Source organism: Onthophagus taurus, chromosome 11 (genome assembly GCF_036711975.1).
Source record: "Onthophagus taurus isolate NC chromosome 11, IU_Otau_3.0, whole genome shotgun sequence".
In the NCBI taxonomy this organism is placed as follows: Eukaryota; Metazoa; Arthropoda; class Insecta; order Coleoptera; family Scarabaeidae; genus Onthophagus; species Onthophagus taurus.
This window is the reverse complement of record NC_091976.1, coordinates 2,947,987-2,972,396: the sequence shown is the minus strand read 5'-3', so window position 1 is coordinate 2,972,396 and position 24,410 is coordinate 2,947,987. Positions and strand designations below refer to the sequence as shown.

The window sequence follows — 24,410 nt, the reverse complement described above, 5'->3', positions numbered from 1 at the left end:
GTAATTATTGAGTACACACATATTGCTTTTTCTAATTATAATCAAAGCAGTAATAGTGTTTGCTTGAAACCAAATTTATAGTTTTCATTTCAACAGTTACAGACAGTTACCTACAATTAGTTTTCAAAAAAATTGTTACATATTGGAGCTAGTTACCTAGAAAAGAAAATATTTTTGTTTATTTTCGCAGATAGATGTTGTGTTTTTATTTAATTTATATTCATAATATTTTTTTGGTTTAAGAACATTACAATAAGACATGTTTTAGATAACTATGCAGTTATAGTATTTTGATTTATAGGTTTTATTTCATGTTAAGTCAGAAGTAAACATTTGTTGATTTTTAATTTTTATTACTAAAGATAAAACTTTTTAAAATATTGTGTGTCATTTTCAATTCAACAAATTAAAAAATGTATGGTTAGAAATATTCGCAAAATATTCGCATGTTTTTCGCGAATACGAATGTTGAAAAATATGCGAATATTCGAGAATGCTAATGTGAATGCGAATATTTGATACATCTCTAAGTCATAATACAGGATGTTCCGTTAAGCGTACGGAGCGGCTGTATCTCAACAACGGTAAGGCCTAGAGGTTTGGGAAAAAAATCTTTATAAGCAAAGTGGGCAAGAGAAATAGCTGGAAATTATTTTGAAGTTCGTAATTCGACCGCTAGGGGGCGTAACTGCCATAGAGAAACATAAAATTCCCGCTATCTCAGAAAGTTAGACGATGAGCTATAACTTTGACAACATCATTTAGTAGCTTGGATAATACCGCATCGCTTTTGTTTTGAAATATTTTTCATATCTGTCATAATAAGGGAGGGGGAGGCCAATGCGTTTTCATATGTTTACATTTTAATATCTCCTAGACCATTCAACCGATTTGAATGTTTTCGGTGTTGTTAGAAAGAGCATGTTATGCTCTTTTTAAAGATATTCAGTAAGACCGTCTGCTTTAAAACAAATGAACTAGAGGACGTTATCTGCAGCGATTACATATTTTTGTGATTTTTGAAGAAAAGTTAAATGGAACGATACTATTTACTTCACAGACCGTTAATCACCATAAAATTTGCTAAATATTAGTGAAAACCGCACCTCGATATCTCCATCCATTCTCGAATTATAAAAGAAAATGTTAAAAATTCGTATATCTTAATCGGATCAAGTTACCTTAGGAAACAAATTAGAGAGAACAAAAATTTTATTATCTATAACCTTCCTTCACACTTTATCTAAGCTTAGAACTGCTTCAAAACTACTTTTGAGGCGTGTTGAAAAGCCAACGGATCAATGAAACATCAACAATGATAATAAAACAAAATAAACCAAAACACTTAGAATAACTTAAATTTTTGGCAAAAATAACTCACTAATGAGCGAAATGCCTTCCATAAACCTCGATGCATTTATTTAATCTAGTTTCGACGAAAAAAAAGCGCTGCTTAAGTCTCTTCCCTGGACACGTTTTTACTGGTATTTAGTGTTTTGTCATATTTTTCCTGGTTATTGGTTTTTCTTGAAAAGTCAGGTCGTTTAGTCTGCCCAATAGATAAAGGGGTGAAAGCAATGTTTTGCTCGAACCAAGAATGCATATTATGCAAGTTTACATCAGCTTGTTGACAGATGCTTCATGCATCCATAGCATTCGTGATAAAAGGTTTGGATTTGCCCAAATCATATTTAAAAGTCAATGGTAATAGTTCAGTCTGTTATCATAATCGGTATCTGTTAAGGCCTGATGTAAAACAACGTGGTGGAAATATTATTCTCTTGAGAACTCTTGTGGACAATTGTTTTCGGAGTTCCCAGATTATGTGGGATCACATTGCGCACCAATATGATTTACGAATTCATAGAGATGTCTGAATGGGCTACACGTTGCCAGTTTTCCGTAATCGCTAAGTCAATCTTAAAAACACTTCTAGAGAAAAATGTCTTTCTTTGTCGTAATTGCATTGCACATTTTTGCCATGCAGTTGCATCGTATTTGAAACATTGAAAATAAATCATCATACGCTCTATCATACGCTTCTGCGTTAGTAAATGACATGTTTACAGTTACCATGGTTATGTGATTTGTTTTTCTCGATGAGGTAACTGGATCCGATTGATGGCACTCGAGTTTTTAACATTTTCTTCTATAACTCGAGAACGGGTGGCGACATCGAGATGCGGTTTTCACTAAAATTTAGCAAATTTGAAGGTGACCAAGGATCTGTGAAGTAAATAGTATCGTTCCATTTAACTTTTCTTCAAAAATCACAAAAATATGTAATCGCTGCAGATAACGTCCTCTAGTTCATTTGTTTTAAAGCAGACGGTCTTACTGAAAATATCTTTAAAAAGAGCATAACATGCTCTTTCTAACAACACCGAAAACATTCAAATCGGTTGAATGGTCTAGGAGATATTAAAATGTAAACATATGAAAACGCATTGGCCTTCCCCTCCCTTATTATGACAGATATGAGAAATATCGCAAACCAAAAAGCGAGGCGGTATTATAAAAGCTATTAAATGATGTTGTCAAAGTTATAGCTCATCGTCTAAGTTTCTGAGATAGCGGGAACTTTATGTTTTTCAATGGCAGTTACGCCCCCTAGCGGTCGAATTACGAACTTCAAAATAATTTCCAGCTATTTCTCTTGCCCACTTTGCTTATAAGGATTTTTTTCCCAAACCTCTTGGCCGTACCGTTCTAGAGATACAGCCGCTCCGTACGCTTAACGGGACACCCTGTATATGTTTCTTCATTTTGTAACGTAAGTCGAATTCTTTCCCTGTTGTTTAATCACATTTAACTGTAGCTCTATTTCTAGATGTATATAATTATATCAACACCACGCGTAATATAAAGTTTCAACGATTGTTTTTTAACATTTTAACGTATATGTATTGCTTATTTTCATTTATAATATAGATTCAGACTTATGATGGGGATGAAACCCCAAACTAGTATCTGAGTAAATGAAATTATTTTTAGCAAGTAAAGAAGTTTTTTAAAACATTTTCTTATTCAAAATATTTAACTTACAACATGGATAAATGTGAATTTAATCAATAAATAAAATCAGATAAAAAATCTGTTTAAAATATACAAAAAAAGTTTTACAGACAAACCTTTACGAAACCTTTACCTTTACTTTACCTTTACTTTAACCTTTACTTATTAATCCTTTACGATGAGTAACAAAAAAATTAAGGAATAATAATCTTTTACTACACTGAGGGAAATTATTCTTGACTTTCAAAAAAAATTTATTCTTGAATGTATTTCTTAGAAACAAATATAAGATACTCTTAAAACAAAAATATTTTTTTGTTTTAAGAATAGAAACATTATCGAATGAAGTATGTTATATTCTTAACATCGAAGAATATCAATTCTTTGTATCAAAAAATTCATTCTTGCGTCAATAATTTATAATACTCAAATGAAGAATTATACAAGATTGTTGTTACATGAATAAGTTTTTCTAAAAAGAAAGATACGTTATTCTTGACATAAGAAATTTATTCTCGATATGAAAATAGGATTGTTGACGCAACACTAAGATACTCTTTTTCAAGATGATTGATTTACTTTTACTAAAAATTCGTTTTCTTGAGAATCAAAAATATTTGTATACTTGCTTTGGGAATATGTGGTTTTTCTTCACTTAACAAAATGATCTTCTTGTGGATATACAAGAATATGATAAGCTTGTGCCAAGAGTAATAATCTTCGTTCAAGAATATATTTCCCTCAGTGTATGAGGAATACAGCGAGGTTGTCAAAGTAGATAATCAATGCTCTACCTCTTTACTTTTTAATACTGGTACGCCACTGTTGTTCTTAATTTACACTTCCCAAATATATTCATGTATATGAAACGTATATGAAAGGATTAGAAATATATAGCTGTATATTTATTTTCAAGACATGCTCTTTCTTCGACCTGCTCGTTTATAAATGTGGATTTCAATCGTTACTTGCTTATTCTAATAGAATGTCATTGCATTTAAATCCAATAAAATAAAAAATAGTACGTTTCGGCAATTTAAATCCAAGCGATGTAAATGCACTTGCCCTTATTATATTATTATTTTATTTATTATTATTTTTGTAATATTTTCATTGCTGTAAATATTTCCGTCTTAAATTTATAGAAATTCATTATAATAAATACTATTAACCACATAGCGTTTCTAATCTTGCTGGATCCAATTCTTTAGCATACAATTTAACAAGTACTTCCAATGGACAATAAATTCCGCAATTTGGAACGAAAATAGGCTGAGGTTCTAAGTAACCAACATTGTTTTGATACAAAAACTAAAATTTTTCTGCTTTAAGATTATCAATTAAAACATTTCAACTTCATTACCTTTAAGATATAAATTCCAATATATTTATGAACTTCAATGATAATATGGGCTCCATAATTTGGATTATGTGGAACAAAATTGTCAAAGAAGTTTAACATTGACGCGATATTAAGATCATGTGCTGAATACACATGAATTTTATGATTTTTCGCTTCAATTTCACCATTTATCGTAGAATATGTGTTATTAATAATTTTCGAAATTAAAAATCCAGGTGTTAATGTTTTTAAATCATCCATCATTTCATACTTATATCCATTTGATGATATTTCGTTTAAAATATCAGGATAAATCGATTCTGTCCATTCTGGTAATTCTAAACCGGCTTCTTCTTCCGATTTTAATGTTGAATATAGCACCCTAGATATACTATAAATATTTCCAGTCATACCAGTTTTTTCCAATAAAAATGGAAGCAAATAATTGTATTTTTGAAATACTAAATCTGTTGCAAGATACTTTTGATAATTTTCTGCCAATAATATCGGCCAATTTGGACATGTCGATAATGTAGAAAACAATTTATTTTCATTCTTTGGTAAGTAATCATAAGGAATTGGTTCCCAAAGTAAATTTTTGTTCCAAATTAATTCCTTCGAAGGTGTAAATAAACCTGCTAAAATACCTTGAAGAGTTGCTTTATTTCTTGAAAGGTGAGAAGAAACTGCGTATAAAATGTCTGGGGTGTAGATATCACCAAGAAGTTTGTTGTATTTTTGACGCAGTGTTGTTCCAACTTTGTAATTGGTTAATTTGCCTTTATTAGTTAGATGTCCGACTCTAAATGGATAGAAATCTTTTTCCGAGTAGGGATCCTTTGGATATAAAACATCAGGAGTTCTTTCTCCATGACGAACAACCTTTAATTAAATAGATAATTGGTAAACGTTTAAAGATCCAAAAGTAATTGCAAAATAGAAGACAAAGAAAGTTTTCATTTTCTGTTAACAACAATTTTAAGGGAAATTCTACTTTTTATACTTTTCATTTTCATTAAAAAAATCTAACATGATTGGTGTAATTAAGATTTTGAATAGCAACAAATTAAGCATTTTATCTTTGTTTATCTCTATTACCGTTTGTAAAACAAACAAATTTTTATTTGTGGGATGAATATGAATTTATTAATATACAGCGACAATTTATTTTTCACAGCAATAACAAAAATCTATATGTGTTTATGTTGTAATGTTTTCTTTTAACCAGTACACAAAGTATTTAAGATAGCAGGATCTAATGCTTTGGAGTATAATCGAACGAAAGCATCTAATGGGCAATAGATTCCACAATTTGGAATGAAAAGAGGTTGAGGTTCCAAATCATCATTATTTTCATGTAAAAACTAAAAATGTTAATGTTACCAAAATTACTTTCACAAGAACATTTTCATTACCTTTAAAAAGTAAATTCCAATATACTTATGAACTTCAATAATAACATGAGCTCCATAATTGATAAGATGAGGAACAAAATTGTCTAAGTAAGATAAAACTGCACCAACGTTAAAGTCATGTCCTGAATACAAATAAATTTTTCGATTTCTTGCTTCATTCTCGCCATTTAACGTCGAAAAAGTGTTATTAATAATTTTCGACATCAAAAATCCACTGGATAAAGTCTTTAAATCGGGTGTCCGTGAATATACTTCCCAACTGTATTTAGTTATTTCCGATAAAATTTCCGGATAAACCGTTTGAGCCCAAATTGGTATTTTCAAACCAGCTTCTTCTTCCGATTTTAAAGTTGACCATAAATTTATAGCAATAGAGTAAAGATTTCCCGTCAAACCTGTATTTTCTACTAAAAACGGAAGTAGATAGTTATATTTTTGAATTATGGGATCGGAATCGAGATTTTGGTAAATGTCAGTCACTAATGTGTTCATATTTGGGCAGGTATAAACAGGAAGAAATAAATTGTTTTCTTTCATTGGTAAATAATCGTAAGGAATCGGTTCCCAAAGTAATTCTTTATTCCAAATTAATTCTTCGGACGGTGGATATAAACCTGCTAAAACTGATTCTAAACTTGCTCTACATCTTGGATAATGCGAAGAAATTCCATATAAAATATCCGGAGTGTAGACATCTCCGAGAAGTTTGTTATATTTTTTACGAAGATATGTTCCAATGTTGTAAGCTCTTAATTTTCCTTTATTGGTTAAATGGGCAATTCTAAATGGATAAAAATCGTCTTCCGTGTATGGATCTTTTGGGTATAATGAGTCAGGAGTTCTATCACCATGTCGGAAAATCTTTAATAAAGAGGTAATTGTTAAAATCATTTGAAAATTGTAAGTGGTCTAATTTGCTTTTCATATATTATACAACAAGACAATCGAAAATACTTGATAATACGAGATACTACTTGATAATTGCACTGAGGTCGTATGTGAGGTCGAGTGGTGTTTGTTAGGGCAATACGTCGAGATTTCAATATTTTCGATTGTCGAGTTGTACATGGTTATTATGGTTACATGACTATTTCGTGAATAAAAAATATTAATAAATTACATTGATTGCTGATGCAAAATGAAAGTGTGAGTCTCTTACGAGATATTTAGCACGCAGCATGGAATAATACCAACGAACTGAAAAGGAAAACTGTTGGCAACACCGGAAGTTATGGAACTAGTCGCGGAAGAAAGAAAAGCTATCCTTCCCATAAAAATAGATTCAATAATCTCGCATAATAATTAACATAAGAAAAAAACAGGTAAAGGAAGAATTGGTTAAGAAATGCCTTATTAAGTTAACCGATATGGGAAGTAATTATTCATTATGGAGAGCAGCCAGAAAGCTTTAAAGTCCAATTAATCAAAACCAACCTCTCCGCACTGATAATGAAACATGCGCAAGAACAAATTAACAAAAATCAGTTTTATTTGCTAAACATTTAGAAAGAACCTTTCAGAAAAATGATGTAAGTTTCGATGATGAAGAGGTCAAAATCAAAATTAATCCTAATGAACGTATATAATATAAAATATTAAGTTAATTAATTATCGTACCCGACGTCATCATTGCAAGTATGTAACCAATATCACAGTATTTTTATTGGAATACGCGATTTGCGTGTTATTGGATGGCGATTTGTGATATTGGTTGCATACTTGCAATGATGACTTAACGAATTGGTTCAAGAAATTCAAAAGAATGTAAATACAGCAGAGAAAGCACCAGATTTTGACTTGAATACAAGAGAAATTTTAAAAAATCTTCTCTGAAAAGCTATCGTAAAATTGACACGTTTAATAAACGCGACGTGTTGTTTATGATACGTACCCATTATGTGGTATATTGCAGAGCATTGAATGTTACACCAAAGTGTGGCATAAAGGTCTAATATGTAAAATCAGTAAGGTCGTGCCAAAACGGATATTATATTATCGACCGATTATTCGAGTTAAATATGAAAACGAATTTAGTGAGTTAAGAGAGATAGAAACTGGTGTTCCGCAAGGAAGTGTTCTTAGGCCAACCCTGCACTTACCTTACACAAACAATTTACCAGAAGACAATAATATATCAGTTGCTACATTCGCTGACGTTACTGCCATTTTAGCTGTGTGTGATAATATACACAAAATTAAGATAGGTAAACTAATAGTTTATCCATGTCAATTTTCCACGATGTTGGTAATATTTTATTTAACATGATTAACGTTGTCAATGTTTTTGTTGAGACTTTATGAAGTGTACCCATAAAAAAATAAAACTCAATTTATGTATGGAAAGTATTCCTATCATCAAAATTCCTTTAATTATATTTAAATGTAGTATTTTCTAGATTATTGGCAAATAAAAGAACTTCATTGGAACATTTATTATATCGATCTCTTCAGTTTATTTATCAATTTGTTTCTACGACCTGATTTATGATCTATTCCAAACGATATCTAATACTTTCCCAAACAGTTTCTTGATTAATTAAGTAGCAGAAGGTTTCTTTTTCACAAACGGTGTTCTTTCGTTAGAGAAAACAAAGAATGCTGTTCTATGAATTTATTTAGAGATTTTTTAGTTAATTTTGGATGATATCTCAAAATTGTGTTATCAATTGTCAAAATCAAAAAATTATCATTTTAGTTAATAATTGCTAAATACTTCTCTTAATTCATAATAAATAATACTTACAACGTGTACTAGTTTTAAAGTTGATTCAGTACCAACAAAATTGGATACATCGTAAGCAAACGAAACTGTAAAAAATGAAACAAAAAAAACAAAGAAAGTTTTCATTTTTTCAACAATATTGAAGTATTGCAACTCCAACGATACTTAAAAAACGCGTTTTTATATTATGTTCCTTATCATCTTTATCAGCACATTCGGTATGATTGGTGTAATTAAATAAGTCTTTTTCTTATTCTGGATATTTTACAATAGTATAACTCCAATTTAGATTTTTATATCAATAAGTTCTTTGTTATTATTTCTTATCACCAATAAGGAAATGCATTTATTTCAGAATCATATAAATACTAATCTTAAGTGGTCTAATCGGGTTTGTCAATAAGTTTATTATATTTTCAAAAACAACAACACTTTTTTATTTTTACAATTAATGAAGAAAAGTGATGAAAATATAGCGATAGAAAAATATGAAAATGATTTTAAACATTTGAAGCATTATTACCAAAGCAACCAATTGTTTAATCAGTGAATAGTTCAGATCAAAACATCTGCACAAACGACAAAAGAAATGTAAGTAAATTCCGGTGAAATACACGATTCTAAATAATATTGAACGAATTCTAGTTCAGGGTTGGAGGGTGTGTACACACATTCTTCGAAAATGTGTGAAAAATGGCAACACGATTAGTTTCTGAGAAGAAATGTCAACGAATCTTGACGAGTTACTTTTGGGAGAATCGCATTTAAAGTTTTAAACTAGTAGCACATCAAAATGATTGTAGTTACTGTTACTTATATGCTATGTCTGATCCATAGAGTATTCCTCTTTTTTCTTCGAAGAAATTTTTCCGAGCCGCCAGTTTTTCTCTTCTGGCTAGTATACTTTTTAAAAAAATCCGATTGAAACGGTTTTAGGAGATGAAGACAACACCAAATCTGAAAAACAGAAATATATAAAACCACACGCGCAACAGGAAGAAGTTGGGAAGGTTGAATTTTTAGTAATCTCGAATTGACAACATTAAAAATTACTCCATCCAATCATTATATCTTTTCGTTATTAGTATCACTTTCACCTCCTTCCTGGATTCGTTACTGGAGCATGATCATAACAATGTTCTGAATGGTATCCTTCTTCATTTTTAATCTCTCCTCTTTCTCAACCACGAACTCATTAAGATGGTTAAGGACTACTGCCGACTTTGTCCTATTGCTCATTTCACTTTTCATAAATCCTTTTTTCCTTCAAATGTACTTGAAATACCGCTAGCTTCACCGCTGTTTTAATTATCGTCTCATCAAGTATTTCATCAAGTATGGAATCAACAATTTTACCCAACTTCTCAATAACTTCGTTGCAGTATCCAGCATATCTTCAATATATTTTTATCTATATGCAATCTTTTTAGGAGCTGTGTGTACATAAAATAACTTTCTTACGATTGACTTTTTTTCTTGCTTTCCAAAATCTGTTACGCGGTGTTTGAAAATGTAATAAATTTAACAACACCGACAATGACAAAGAATTTATTGATACGCATAATCTAAATTTCTGTTATACCATTGTAAACTGTCTAGAAATAAGAAAAAAAATGTTTTAATTAGACCAATCATATTGAATAACACGATAAAGATGATAAAAAAGGTATATAAAAACGCGATTTTTTTAAACCATCGTTGGAGTTTTAATAAGACGAAAAAATGAAAACTTTGTTTATTTTCTTTGTTTCATTTTTCACATTTTCTCGTGCGAATGATATATCTCATTTTGCCAGTACAGAATCAACATTAAAATTAGTACACGTTGTAAGTATTATTTATTATAAATTAAGAAACATTTTACATTATCGATATCGCATTTTCAATACATTTTTCGCTATTACCTTCCATGAAATTGGCCAGATGGGCTCAACGTTCTAGTGCTGAAGGCCATAGCTGATACAACGGCGAATTATGGGTAAGCTTAAATGATTACAACGCGTTGTAGGTAAAAATTTCATGTTTAATATCCGAATTCGGATATTGCGACTAACATCGATACTGACTTTCGCTCTTATCAGCCTGTGGTCGCTGCCAGTATTAAATCGGTTACAGACATTGGCATCCGTGCAAATCTCTTTGCTGTTAGTGAGTATGTAATCGATTTAATTTTTCATCGTGTTGTTTGGGCTTTCCCATATCCACCTCCTTTTAGATGGTTTCTGGGACTGAGTGTTGATGCAGAATAGATTTTCTGAGTTCGTTCGTTCCTGTTTCAGAACAATTGGCCCACGGTAAGGTAGGTCTATAATTTCCATATCTTTGCGCTAAAGCCTCCCATCACGACAACAAAGCTGGCCTTCTCTATGCTCCTTGTAGTCCATCGTAAACTGCTAGACTTGGATCACTTGCAGGGTATAGAAGTCATTTAATTTGACCGTAATACATATATCACCCTCTCTAAGATGGCACATGTTTTGTTATTTTGCTTTAGGTCCCTGTGTACCATAATTGCCACTCTTGCACTTTTTGCAAAATATAAATCGTAACCTGGAGTTCATAATCATTATCACCCTTAACGAACGAATTAAGAAATTTTGTATTCTCAATTCCTGCTTTAAAATACACACCACGTGTTTTGAGTTTTGGATATTGATAATCTTGACATTTTTAGGAATAATATGATAAAGCTAATTGCAGTCAACAAATTAGAAATATATTTCCTGCATCAGAAATTCATATCGAAGTTGCACGTGATTTCACAGACAATTTTGGGAATAGCGAAGTTAATCGTGACAGGTTTAATAGCTAATTCATCCTTACAGATGTTTCGCAATAATCGATTGATAAAAATGACACTGTTTGTTCAAGTGACATAACATGAACGGATTTAAATTAACACTAAGCACTCTACGAATCTAACAGTGCTAAGCAGTAGTGGACTTATGAAAGCGAAAGGGTTTTCTCTTAAAGTGGAATAGTTCTATATCCTAACAGTAAATGCAGCATTCGGTCTCGACTCTTTCGATACTGGAACCACTAAATATCAACTAGAAATCAAAAACAGAAAAGTTGAAACAAAAGTTATCGGATCGCCTCCTTAATCACCCTATAATTAAAACATAACCGATGGTATCCAACCTTCTTGTTCGCCACGACAAGTAACGTCCTTACAGAATTCTAAAGCACTACATCACTCGACAACAGCCTGTCACTCGACATATAAAGTGTGTTTAGTGTTTCCATGTCTAACAAGAGCAGAAAATGTTATAGCATAATATCTTTGTTTAGTGGATATAACACCAAACAAAGACATAACTGACCGTTTACCCTTGTTCGTTTCCATATTGACTTGTTTGTTTATATCCTCTCTAATTTATTTTAGAAATCTATAAACTCCCGTCATATTGTTCTTCATATCTGCTTTCCTTCTTGCTTTGTTAAACTCCCTCTGTCATCTTGCATGTGCCCTATTTTTTTAGTGATTCTAGTTACTTTCGTAAAAAGTGGCCGTTTTTTCTTTCATCATTATTTCTTACTGCATCCAACATTCTTTGTGGAATCTTTCTGTATTTTTCTATTCCCTTAGTATTCTTATTTATCTACATTTTTATTTGCCATCCTACCTTCTTGCTTTTTTGTCTGTTTTACTTTAGGGTTTTTTATGCGAATTCTGCATACTACAGGCAACAACATATGGGCTGAAAATCACCGCGCTCATGAAGAAGAAACGCTAATAGGCTAAGAACATATCAAAGAGCCAGTAGGAGATCCGAAGGCGCACTAAAATCATAGACGTAATGGCAAAAATTGCTGTTCTGAAGTGGTGATGGGCAGGACACGTCGCAACACAAGACAGCATCAGATGTCCCAAAGAAATCATCCAGTGGAGGCCCCGGACAACAAACCGGAGTATAGACCGTAACTGAGATGGCTGGATGACATCAAGAAGATTGGGGGTAGAAATTTGCTACAAATGGCGTGAAATGGAGAAACATGGAAGAAACCTACATCCAAGAGTAAATAGAGACGCGCTGAGAAAGAAAGAAAGTAAATCGCTGAATAAATTTCAATTAACTTCTCTTAAGCCATGAAAAGTTTTGGATGTTAGAAATTTTTTGATTTGCTTTGATAAAAATTTGCTAGAAATAAATCAAATATGACGTATTAAAAATAATCTTAGTCGATAGCAAAAAATAGATTGTTAAAAAACAATCTTTAAGAGGATTTTAAAAATTATATTTTTATTAAAGCTTTTTCGGCATGGTGATCGAACTCCTGACTTTTTATATCCAAAAGATCCATACACCGAAGAAGATTTTTATCCATATAAAATTGCTCATTTAACAAATAAAGGAAAATTGACTTGCTATAACCTTGGAACGTACCTCCGTAGAAAATATAATAAACTTCTTGGATATGTCTATACTCCCGATATTTTAAGTGCGATTTCATCTCATTTTCCAAGAACTAAAGCGAGTCTTCAAGCTGTTTTGGCGGGTTTATTCCAATTAATTTGGAAGAAAAATTTACTTTGGGAACCCATACCTTACGATTATTTACCCGCTAAAGAAAACATGTTATTTAGTTCAGTGACTTTGTCCAAATAGACTTAAATTGTTAAACGAAAATTGTATTAAACTCGACTCAGATCCGATATATTAAAAATATAATTATTTATATCCGTTTTTACTAGAAAATTCAGGTTTGAATGACAACTTTTACAATGTGGCTAGATTTTTATTTTCATCATTAAAATCTGAAGAAGATCTTGGTATGGAATTACCAAAATGGACTAAAAGAGTATATCCTGGTATTTTAAGAGAAATATCAGAAAATGAAATAAAATGTCATATGTTGGAGGATTTAAAAACTTTAATACCTGGATTTTTGATTTTAAAAATTATTAATAATACTTATTCAACAATAAATGGCGTGGATGAGGCAAAAAATAAGAAAATTTATTTATATTCAGGTCATGATGAAAACGTTGCTGCAATTTTATAAATTCCTAATAGTGGAATTTAAAGAAGTGTTCGTTCGATTGTATGCGAAACAATTGGACCCATCTAATTTGGATGCCTTGGGCTGGTTAAAATGAAAGTATTAGAAGATTTTACATTTTTTATTATTGATGTAAAGAATTGCCGTTATATAATAATAAATTGATATTCATCCCAAAAATAGAAATTTCTTTGTTTTACAAACGGTAATAGAGATTAACAGAGATAAAAATTGAAATGCCTAATTTGTTGCTATCCAAAAACTTAATTACACCAATTATGTCCTCATAATCAATTTTTAATAAAAGAAGATAAAAATTATATAAAAAGCAGAATTTCTCTTAGAATTGCCGGAGTATTTATTTGTTGCCAACACAAAATGAAAACTTTCATTGTCTTCATTTGTTATTTTGGGATTGCTTTTGCAAATGATATTCAAAATTTTGCTAGTATTGAATCAACTTTAAAACTTATTCACGTTGTAAGTATTGTTTTATTGTGTATATCTGTTTAAATATTTTTGCCAAGGTTTTTCGTCATGGTGATAGAACTCCAGATGTCTTATATCCAAACGATCCTTACACAGAAAAAGATTTCTATCCGTTCAGAATCGGACATCTCACCAATAACGGAAAATTAACCAATTATAAAATAGGAACAACTATTCGTCAAAAATACAATAAACTTCTTGGTGATGTCTACACTCCAGATATATTATACGCAATTTCTTCTCATCTTCCAAGAACTAAAGCAAGTCTTGAAGGTATTTTAGCAGGATTATATCCTCCTTCAAAGGAATTAATTTGGAACAAAGCTTTACTTTGGGAACCAATTCCTTATGATTATGTACCAATAAAGGAAAATAAATTATTTACTCCATTAATAACATGTCCAAATTGGCCTATAATGTTGGCAGAAAATTATCAGAAGTATCTTCCAACAGATTTAGTATTTCAGAAATACAATTATTTGCTTCCCTTTTTAATAGAAAAAACTGGTATGACTGGAAGTATTTATAGTATAGCAACGGTTTTATATTCAACATTAAAATCGGAAGAAGAAGCTGGTTTAGAATTACCCGATTGGACTGAATCGATTTATCCCGATATTTTAAACGAAATATCATCAAATGGATGGAGATATTATATGATGGATGATTTAAAAACTTTAACACCGGGATTTTTGATTTCGACAATAATTAACAACACATATTTAACGATAAACGAGGAAAAAGAAGCGAAAAATCGTAAAATTTATGTGTATTCAGCTCATGATCTTAATATCTCGTCAATGCTAAACTTCTTTGATAATTTCATTCCACATAACCCAAATTATGGAGCTCATATAATTATTGAAGTTCATAAATATATTGGAATATATTTCTTAAAGGTAATGATGTTTAATATTTGAATTATAAAATCTTTAAGCAGGAAAATTTTAGTTTTTGCACCAAAACTATGATGGTCATTTAGAACCTCAACCAATTTTTGTTCCAAATTGTGGAATTTATTGCCCATTAGAAATATTTGTTAAATTGTATGCTAAAGAATTGGATTCAGCGAGATTAGGCATGTTATGTGGTTAAAAATATTTACAAAAAATGGGTTTAAATGACTTTATAACATATGTTATCAATACAATGATTACTATTCGCGCGGCAATTAACTGGGAATCTTTAAAAAGATGTTGCTTTTTTTAATTAAATATAAATAATTGAAATTCCAATCGATTGACTTTAATTTAAGAAAAGAATAAATACAGTATAAATACCTTTTTATGCAAAATAAAATTATAGAATAAATAAAATAAAGAAATGATACACGGTTAATTGAACAACAACATTACAAAAATAAACGATTCAATATTTTATTAATATATGTACATCTTTTATTGTTACTTTTATTGTCACTGTTTTTATAATGAATGTGTGTGTGGATAAAAAAACAAAACAGGCAATTAGAACAAATCAATTATTTTTATTTAATTTTTCATTTATGCTAAGTAATCAATTTGTTATTAAACCTAAGTTGTCATTTATTTCCTCCTAGTTGCGGTGGGGATAGCGATATACATATGGAGTATTATACAACTTCGAAGTGCTCCCTCGTTGCAACGCAGTTGAGCAATACTCCTCGCTACTATCATTATTAACAGTTTCCTATGGTGAGGAAAGCGAGGGTGACCGTGGGTATCATACTCACCCCATTGATCTATAAAAAGTAAAATAAATTAATAAAAAAAAATAATATAATGAAGTGGGGAAAAACTGAAAACATGCTATCATCCACCTGCATCAGCTCAACATCACTATCGATCTTTAAAATAAATTGACGAGATTCGAAGGTTCCTGAAGATGGTTTTGTAAATAAGCCGAAACCGGTAGAATTTATAACAGTGAATCCATTTTAATAAAAGTACAGACAGATAAAAGTATTTTATCTACAACTATTGAATTATCTATTCGTTATACATTTGATTTTTGACTGGTAATGACACGCATTATCGCGTCTATCAAGTTTATTTCTTTTTCCTTTTTTTGATTTTTTTTTTCAAAATTAAATAGTTATAGATAAAGTTGCATACTACAACTTGCGTATAATGGATGTTACCCACTCAGATTACAACACTCGCTCGCTTTGCTTGCTCGGGTTGCAACTTCATCTTCGTGGGTAATAGCCGCCATTATACGCTTGTTGAATAATATACTATTAGTTTGTAATTATACTGTACGACATGTTTACATTTTTCTTTGACCGTCATTTCAGAACTAACGAATAAGTAACCTTGAAATTAATTTTTTATTAAACTTTATTATATTATCAAAGTTAATTTGTAGCGCTTCAGAAGATGACTGTATAGTCGAAACATGTAAAGCTAATTTTTATTAATAAACCAGAAGAAACTACAAAATTCATTTTACGTATAACAAACTTTTATTAAATTTCGTTCATATAGTACTGGTATAATGGATTTTTTTTTTATTAATATTAATCAAAAACATAATGATTAAAAATAATAACAATAAACGAAATTTCCGTGAACAAGTGAAGTTTTCATCAAAAAAAGAGGTAAGTATGATAACAATTTTCAAATTAATCAATCTAACATAAAAATTGTTTATATTTCACTTTAACGACGTTTTGTTTAAATTAAAATTCTCATTCCTAAACTCTATAAACTCAAAAATTTGGAAGCGTGTAATTGAAACAACAGTAGGTACCTCACATTTTATCATGCTTTCTTTAAAGCATTTATTAATAGATACATGCATAGATTGTAGTATGTATGATCAGATGTCTTGAATAAATCAAGGACAATCATTGACGGTTTATTTAATAATCCTCCTGGATTATGACTCCATACTTCTGTTAACCATTACAACATCAGCTATTCCATCATCCGTCCCCTAAGTAAGACGTCTTTCGGAAAGTACTCCAATTTCGGAATGGTTTTTTTTTCAATATTAATAATGGCGGCAATTTTCCCCCATCATCAGTTGTTGCTAGCATCACTGTTACAGACAATTTTCATTAAAACTTTATTTGATTTGAACTTGAAGGTGTTTTTATTTACCAAGTAATCTGTAAATAAATCGAATGATACACGATGTTTAATCGGTCTCTAATTAATTTTATTAAAACTTTATTTAATTTGAACTTGAAGCTGATAACCTCTTTAAGGAAAAAACTGAAGAGACCAAAAAGTACCATTAATAAATGAGTTTACAACTCATATCTTTTAATGTTAATATTCCATGGTGTTAAAAAGTTCTTACAAAAATGCAAAGGGGTTGTCCCCTTTCATCCCCTTAGAGGGCACTAGGCAACCTTAGAGGGTGCTCTTGAAAATATGATGTTAACCAGTAGTAAATACGTATACATTTTCAAATTCTATGGTTTACTTTTAGCGGATATAAACAATAAAATAAAAATTTTTGATTCAACCTTGACCGCTGATAGCTTGAAAAGAAAAGAATTACAACACTATGTTTATACCCTATACCAGGGATGGCGAACCAATGGCACGCGTCACAATATTTTGGGCACGTCACTGATCACAAAATTCATTATGATACAGTACGAAAAAAGTTTGTTGAAAAAGCATAGTTTGTTTATGCATAACATAATAGTGAATTTCGTTGATATAATTGTATTTAAAGTTTATTTGAGTTTTATCTATGATTTTAACTGTTATTTAATATGGTTAGTTCAGCAAAAAAACAAAACGTGCAAGATAGAAAGAGTATCAGAGTTGTTGGATGTTATGTGGCTTTCAAAATTTATATTTTTTACAGACATATGCCAACATTTAAATAAGTTAAACATGAAGCTTCAAGACATTAATAAAACAATTATCGTCATGATAGATCTCATTCGCGCTTTTGAGGCTAAATTGCAAGTTTTCAGGAACGATATTATCACAAGAAACCAGACGAAGACCAAGTTACTGAAGAATTTATTTCTGCGATTGATTCTTCAATCAGGGAATTTTCAGCGAGATTTTCTCAGTTCAAAGAATTATCGGGAATACTCAAGTTTATTATGTACCCTGATGTGACGTCATTTGATAAACTGAATTTGTCCCCATTCGATTGGTTGGAAATTGAAGAATTTGAAATGCAGCTGATTGATTTCCAGTCTAGTTCAATATAGATTCAAAAATTTATTGAAACAAGGAAAGAGTTAGAATTAATTGAAACAGAAAGATTGACAAGTAATATAAGTGAAAATGCTAATAACAAAATTCTGGAAACGTGGACTGCGTTACCAGACATATTTAATTGTTTGAAGAAGCTGGCTCATGCTATTTTAACAATATTTTCATCAACCTATGCCTGCGAGTCATTATTTTCAGAGGCGAATGACATTAAAGACTCGGTTAGAAACCGTTTAACAGATGACCCTAGTTCAGCATGCATTCTGCTAAAAGTAACATCTTACAACTCTAACATATGTTATTTGTCATCTAATCTGCAACAACAGAAGTCACACTAATTTTACTTTAATTTAAATTACGCGTATAATTGAAACATTGCAAAATGTTCCTATGTTTTTGTAGTAAATAAAGTGTTTTGAGTTGATAGTATTTATTATTATTATTTTCCCAATAATCACAGTCAAATTTTTTTATGGCACGTCTATGACCTCATTAAACATTTCTTTAGAGAAATGGCACGCTGATACGTAAAGGTTCGCCATCCCTGCCCTATACCAATAATAATTGAAAACAAAACCTATATGACCTACAAAACCTATGACAAAACCTATAAAAGACAATAATCATAATTAAATTACTATTGGTAAAGAAAATTCTTTATTAATAAATAAACAATCAATTAGGAAAGAATTTCTGGCATTCTATGTACAAATTTTCCAATATCATTAAAACTGCAATAAATACATACAGTGCTAGCGTAAAGTAACCCCCCCCCTGTTTAACTTCCGAACAAATTGAGATATCACTATGAACAAAAAAACGTCAGTTTCTATATTTTATCAGCACAAATATTTTCTTATGGAAAATTTTGCCATCACTTTTAGTTTTTCCGGAAAATAGATCAACTTTGTTTTTTTAAATGGAACACCCAGTATATTATGGTATCTTCCGAAAGATGAAAACAATACGAATCCAACGGTACCTCACAATCAAATATCGGTTTATTAGTTTTCCGCATAAAAATTAAACAAAATGCGGAATTTTGCCGGAAAAACCAACGTATCTTCGTCGACTACCTGTCGAAATGCAATCGGCCAGGTAAATGGTGGACGGTCGGTATACGCTCGAGCTAAGACGGATGTAAAATTGCAAGTTCAATTACTTATTTTTTTTAGAAATGAAATAAAAGTTGTTTGGAAGTATATTAAATTTATGAATTAATCATATTTTATCAAAAAATATTTATAAAGAAAAAAAGTCAATATAAGAAATGAAATTGTCTTATTAAAGATTTTGCTAGTATAGGTAACGGTGAAAAATTTGCTTAGTGTTGTTATTGAATAATAAAAGAATTTTTTATTTATTAAGAATCAAATATTAAGCAAATTGTTCGATATGATTACCTTGAACTTCTAGGCAGTGGTACCATCTTTGTAGTGTTTCCTCTCTCACACGGCTTAACATGTGATCAATATTTTGGCAGACGTCAATAATTTTTTGTTCTAAATCCTCAATACTACCCAACGGAATTTCATATACCTTGGATTTTAAATAACCCCATAAAAAGAAATCTAAAGGTGTCAGATCTGGTGATCTTGTTGTCCATTAAAATTTTTATCAAGATAATTTCGTACCATTGGCGCATAAGGTGGAGGTGCTCCGTCTTGATGAAACACTAGTTCCATTTCAAAATCGTCAGAATTCTGTTGTACAATTTGCAAAAGTCTTGAAAAAAAAACATTTACTTTCTAATGAAATTCACGATATTCATGTGGATTAACATCACGCCGATGCAATTTTCCACCCAAAAAGAAAGTACATTCATCACTGAAACAAATATGTTTCAAGTATAATCGATTTCGTTCAACCATATTTGTCATTAGCTCACAAAATTCTGTTCTTCTATATCAGGGTCATCTTCTGTTAATTCATGAAGCATTTTTATTTAAAATGGATGATATTTATTCTTCTTTAAGTATTTCCACGTCTATTTCCACGACGCGGAAATATTTAACACATCACACGTTGATGCGATAGCAGCAGACGACATCATGGGCACATTAAATACTTCTGTTAATATCTGACGACCAGTTCTTTTGCGGTCTTCGACGCTTCCAGTTTCCAAAAACTTATTCACAAGCTCTCTTAAATATTTTCGACTAATTGGATGTTCAGGAAATCGTTCCTTAAATTGTCGCCCTGTTTCATGTAGATTTCTGTCAGCACGAGCGAATATTAAAATTGCTTCGATATTGTGCTCTAAACTCCTTCTAGCCATTTTGATCTCGCCTTTCTTTGGTTATACATGGTCGGGTAGAATTCAAAGATAGAAATGAAGGAAAATATTTGCATGCTGCCTTAAATACAAAATTTCAAAGTACCTACAAACTTTAAAATTGTTGTTATGACAATTTTTTCTTAGAAGTTTTAAAAAGAACTTTCTTTTTATCCTTTTCTTATATTGATTGTTTCATAAAAACATTCTAATAGAATTGCTGATTTTAACCCTGCTTAATCCGAGCGTAGACCGACCTTTAACTGACCGTCCACCATTTATCTGGCCCATTGTATCTCGACAGGTAGTCAACGAAGATACGTTGGTTTTTCCGGCGAAATTCCGCATTTTGTTTAATTTTTATGTAAAAAACTAATAAACCGATATTTGATTGTGAGGTATCGTTGAATTCGTATTGTTTTATTCTTTCGAAAGATACCATAATATACTGGGTGTTCCATTTAAAAAAACAAAGCTGTTCCATTTTCCGGAAAAACTAAAAGTGATACCAAAATTTTCCATAAGAAAATATTTGTGCTGATAAAATATAGAAACTGACGTTTTTTTGTTCATATTGATATCTCAATCTGTTCAGAAGTTAAACAGGGGGGGGGGGTTACTTTACGCTAGCACTGTATAAGAATGTTCATAGGGGACTTATAGGTAACTCTCTATCTGATAGGTTAATAAAATATGGACTGTTCCATTTAAAATATTTGCCTTTCTTGCCATAGAATGTGGGAAACCGGTAATTCAATAGAAATTCTGATACAAGGAATGACAATCTACTTGATGGCATCTGAAGAGTAATCATGCCAAATTAGAGCTTTACTGAATTAACGTTGGCTAAGAAACATTTTTTTTTCGTATAAATAAAAGGTGTAACAAAAACTATAGCATTTCATTTAAAATAAGATAAGGCGGGATAAATGCGTTTTCGAGGTAAGTGCATTCTAAGCCTATACATTTTTTGTTATAAATATAATATCCATCTAGTGGAATTGTTCTGAACCACTCACAGATTGAATTGAAAGTTCTGAGCACAAATGTAAATTATACATATGTATATGTAAATTTATCCATCATTGATAATTTATTTTTCATGTCAGTGACAAGCCTGCAGTGAAATGCCAAACTTTTGTGAGAGATACGGTTTTACCTTTTGCAGAGAAACCAAAAATAGTTTCAGGGATCAAGGACATGGAGAAGTATAGATTTGGGTTATCAATACTGGTGAGTATAAATTTAGTAGACGAATATATAAACACTAATGAAATCAAAACACTGTTCAAAGAAAAGCATACCAGGTGAGAGGATTGATTTCTTTATTTTAAGAAACCATAAGACGTAGAATATGCCAGGATTAAAAAATTATTAAAAGACTCTTAAGGTCTCAATTATTAAAAGAATCTTGGTGAAACAAGTTTTAGAATAATGTATCCTTCAATCGTATAATGCTCTGATGCGGAAGATATGGAACACACTATATTTGTATTGAACCAAAAATAAAACTAATACTAGAGCTAGAAACATATGAGTTTAGCCGTCTTGAGTACCAGTACCAAATGATAGAGGCTAATGGAGATAAGAACAAGGTAAAAAATTAATTACCAACAAATCATTATTTTAGAGAGTTTTATTTATTTATTTGAACAATTTTTACTACTTTCGTGAACACTGACACATTATACATTATACTCCTTGTCACTTTGTTACTGTACTTGAACATAACTTGATTCTGCCTTTGGGAAAATTATTGAATTACAAGTACTTGAAAATCGGTTACCACAACGTCAGTTCCGTCTTCGTTTGCCCAAATCAGTAAACCCTTTCCTGGTTCTACCGTCGAAATTTTCCATTCGTTTTCGTGAAACACCTTTCCAACATACCTATCAGTTCCGTCTAAAGAACCAGCGGATACAACTTTATTTAGAAAATCTCCTGTCAAGCTTTCAATATTAACGAATTCCCATCGTAAAAGTTCTGGATTAGATGTACATAAAATCTGAATCAAAATTCGTTTTAAATTTTATTTATTATTAATGTATTTTAATTTAATAAGTTACCATACGATTTTTATAAAAAATATCTCTATGTCTGTTAACGTTAGCCGTAGAAGTCATATCTATTGAATTGTATGTCGCTGTATAACAACTCATGCGGTCGTGATCTGTAAATATAATTCAGTATTTAAGTTTAAATTAATAATAATTGTGTATAACTTACGTCCTCCTGCACAGACACGACTTACAAAAATCGTTGTATCTTCAGTTAAAACAGCATCATCCGGAACTGCTCCATCGCATATTTTCCAGTAATAAGGTCCTGACATTATAAAATGTTTTTTTAGTTGTTTTGTAAGTGCGGTAGAATTTAAGAGGACTGCTACATCCCTTACTCTTTTGTAGTCCACTACAAACGAAAGAATAAACGATGTGGCAGTCCTCTTAGATTCTACCGTCTTTGGTTGTTTGTGATTTTTATTAATAAACTTACCACAAGCAGAAGTTGAATTTATTGCTGTTATAACAAGTATTAAAAAAATAGTAGCAACAAACATCTTCACTTCTATAATATTCTCGTCCAACTACGACGAAATTATATCTGAAAGTTTATTTATATATGTGCGAAAAAAAATGTATCTATGTACCAAGTCAGCAAAGTGATTTCAAGAGACACTTCACTGCCTTGGTACATAGATAAATCTTTTTTCCGCACATATACACGGTTTCCCAAAAGTAACGGATACATTCGGCGGTATGATGTTCCCCGACTACATATCATAAATAAATTGTTTTATTTCGGTTTGATAGGATTGTGGAACTTTATTAAATATCCTTGAAGATTAGTCTAGTGTTAGTTCTAGTTCTTATGCTAACTAGCGCTACTTACCACTGTCTCTAGAACTAACATTAGACCTAGAACTAGAAACATTCGGGCTTAGCTGTACGTCTCTGAAGACTGCTAAACCCGAACATTTTAGTTCAATAAAAATGTGCAACATAATATCTTATGCTAACTACGCTACTTACTACTGTCTCTAGAACTAACATTACACCTAGATAGTTGTATATGTTTATTGAGCTATAACGGACACTGATAGACTTTTTTTAGGACTGTATGTAGACTTTTTTGAGTTAAAGATATGATTGTTTTGTGTTCCCCTCGATTAATAACTTATATAGTTTTTATGTAAAATATGGAAATAATATGGACTTCTTACATGTTTTGTTAAAAACTTTCATTGAATTACATTTGGGGAGCTGAGATATTATCATTTTCCGGGCTGTATGTAGACTTTATTGTATCACTGTATACCTATGTACAAGTACTTACATTAAGGTTTCCGCGGTTGTCGAGAATAATTTGCAAAAATGTTAAAAATGACGAAATTTATGGTTTTATTTTTTAACGATTCTCATACCATATGACGTGGAAGTCTTAGTAAAGTAAATTCACACAAAAAAAAAGCGGTTTATTCATTATTTTGAACAAAAATTAAGAAAAATGACAGTGTTACCGTACTTATTGACGGTTGCGTAATAAACCAACCAGGTGAGTGGTGAGGTTTAGTATTGAACTTATTTTAAAATGAACATAGTAAGTAGCGGCAGCAAATAATACATTACCATTAAAATATAATATATTAATATTTTTTTCGAATAACTACATACATATGTGTACGTTAAAAAGTACAGTGTGTTAATTAATTATCGTACCCGACACGTCATCATTACAAGTATGCAACCAATATCACAGTATTGGTATTGCAACACGCGATTTGTGTATGATGCATATTACACTGTGATATTGGTTGCATACTTGCAATGATGACGTCGACTACGATAGCTAATTAACACATTGTACATATGTATAATATATGCTGTGGCTCTCAAATCGCAGTAAATTTAGTTGGTGTATGTGAAATTGTTCTTCAACTTTTATGAATGTTTTGGTTCTGAAAAGAACCGGGTCGTGTTGA

General features: G+C 31.0%; 4 protein-coding genes across 4 annotated transcripts; 1 reads left to right on the top strand and 3 right to left on the bottom strand.

Moving 5' to 3' along the window:
- Positions 1 to 4,182: 4,182 nt before the first annotated feature.
- On the bottom strand, positions 4,183 to 5,367 carry LOC111418928 (venom acid phosphatase Acph-1-like). The gene is made up of 3 exons (XM_071199982.1): positions 5,332 to 5,367; positions 4,379 to 5,239; positions 4,183 to 4,326 (listed from the first exon to the last, which is right to left on the bottom strand). The coding sequence occupies exons 1-3, from the start codon at positions 5,365 to 5,367 to the stop codon at positions 4,183 to 4,185; spliced, it is 1,041 nt and encodes a 346-aa protein (XP_071056083.1).
- Positions 5,368 to 5,494: 127 nt separating this feature from the next.
- Positions 5,495 to 8,620, bottom strand: LOC139432232 (venom acid phosphatase Acph-1-like). The gene is made up of 3 exons (XM_071200680.1): positions 8,516 to 8,620; positions 5,773 to 6,633; positions 5,495 to 5,721 (listed from the first exon to the last, which is right to left on the bottom strand). Exons 1-3 carry the CDS (start codon positions 8,618 to 8,620, stop codon positions 5,578 to 5,580), a joined length of 1,110 nt encoding a protein of 369 aa, XP_071056781.1. The 3' UTR covers positions 5,495 to 5,577.
- Positions 8,621 to 12,480: 3,860 nt separating this feature from the next.
- Positions 12,481 to 15,082, top strand: LOC111418926 (venom acid phosphatase Acph-1-like). The gene is made up of 4 exons (XM_071199981.1): positions 12,481 to 12,513; positions 12,748 to 13,086; positions 14,026 to 14,886; positions 14,939 to 15,082. The coding sequence occupies exons 1-4, from the start codon at positions 12,481 to 12,483 to the stop codon at positions 15,080 to 15,082; spliced, it is 1,377 nt and encodes a 458-aa protein (XP_071056082.1).
- A 7,012-nt stretch (positions 15,083 to 22,094) lies between these two features.
- Positions 22,095 to 22,991, bottom strand: LOC139431665 (uncharacterized). The gene is made up of 4 exons (XM_071199724.1): positions 22,925 to 22,991; positions 22,655 to 22,753; positions 22,495 to 22,598; positions 22,095 to 22,433 (listed from the first exon to the last, which is right to left on the bottom strand). The coding sequence occupies exons 1-4, from the start codon at positions 22,986 to 22,988 to the stop codon at positions 22,182 to 22,184; spliced, it is 519 nt and encodes a 172-aa protein (XP_071055825.1). The 5' UTR covers positions 22,989 to 22,991; the 3' UTR covers positions 22,095 to 22,181.
- Positions 22,992 to 24,410: the final 1,419 nt, after the last annotated feature.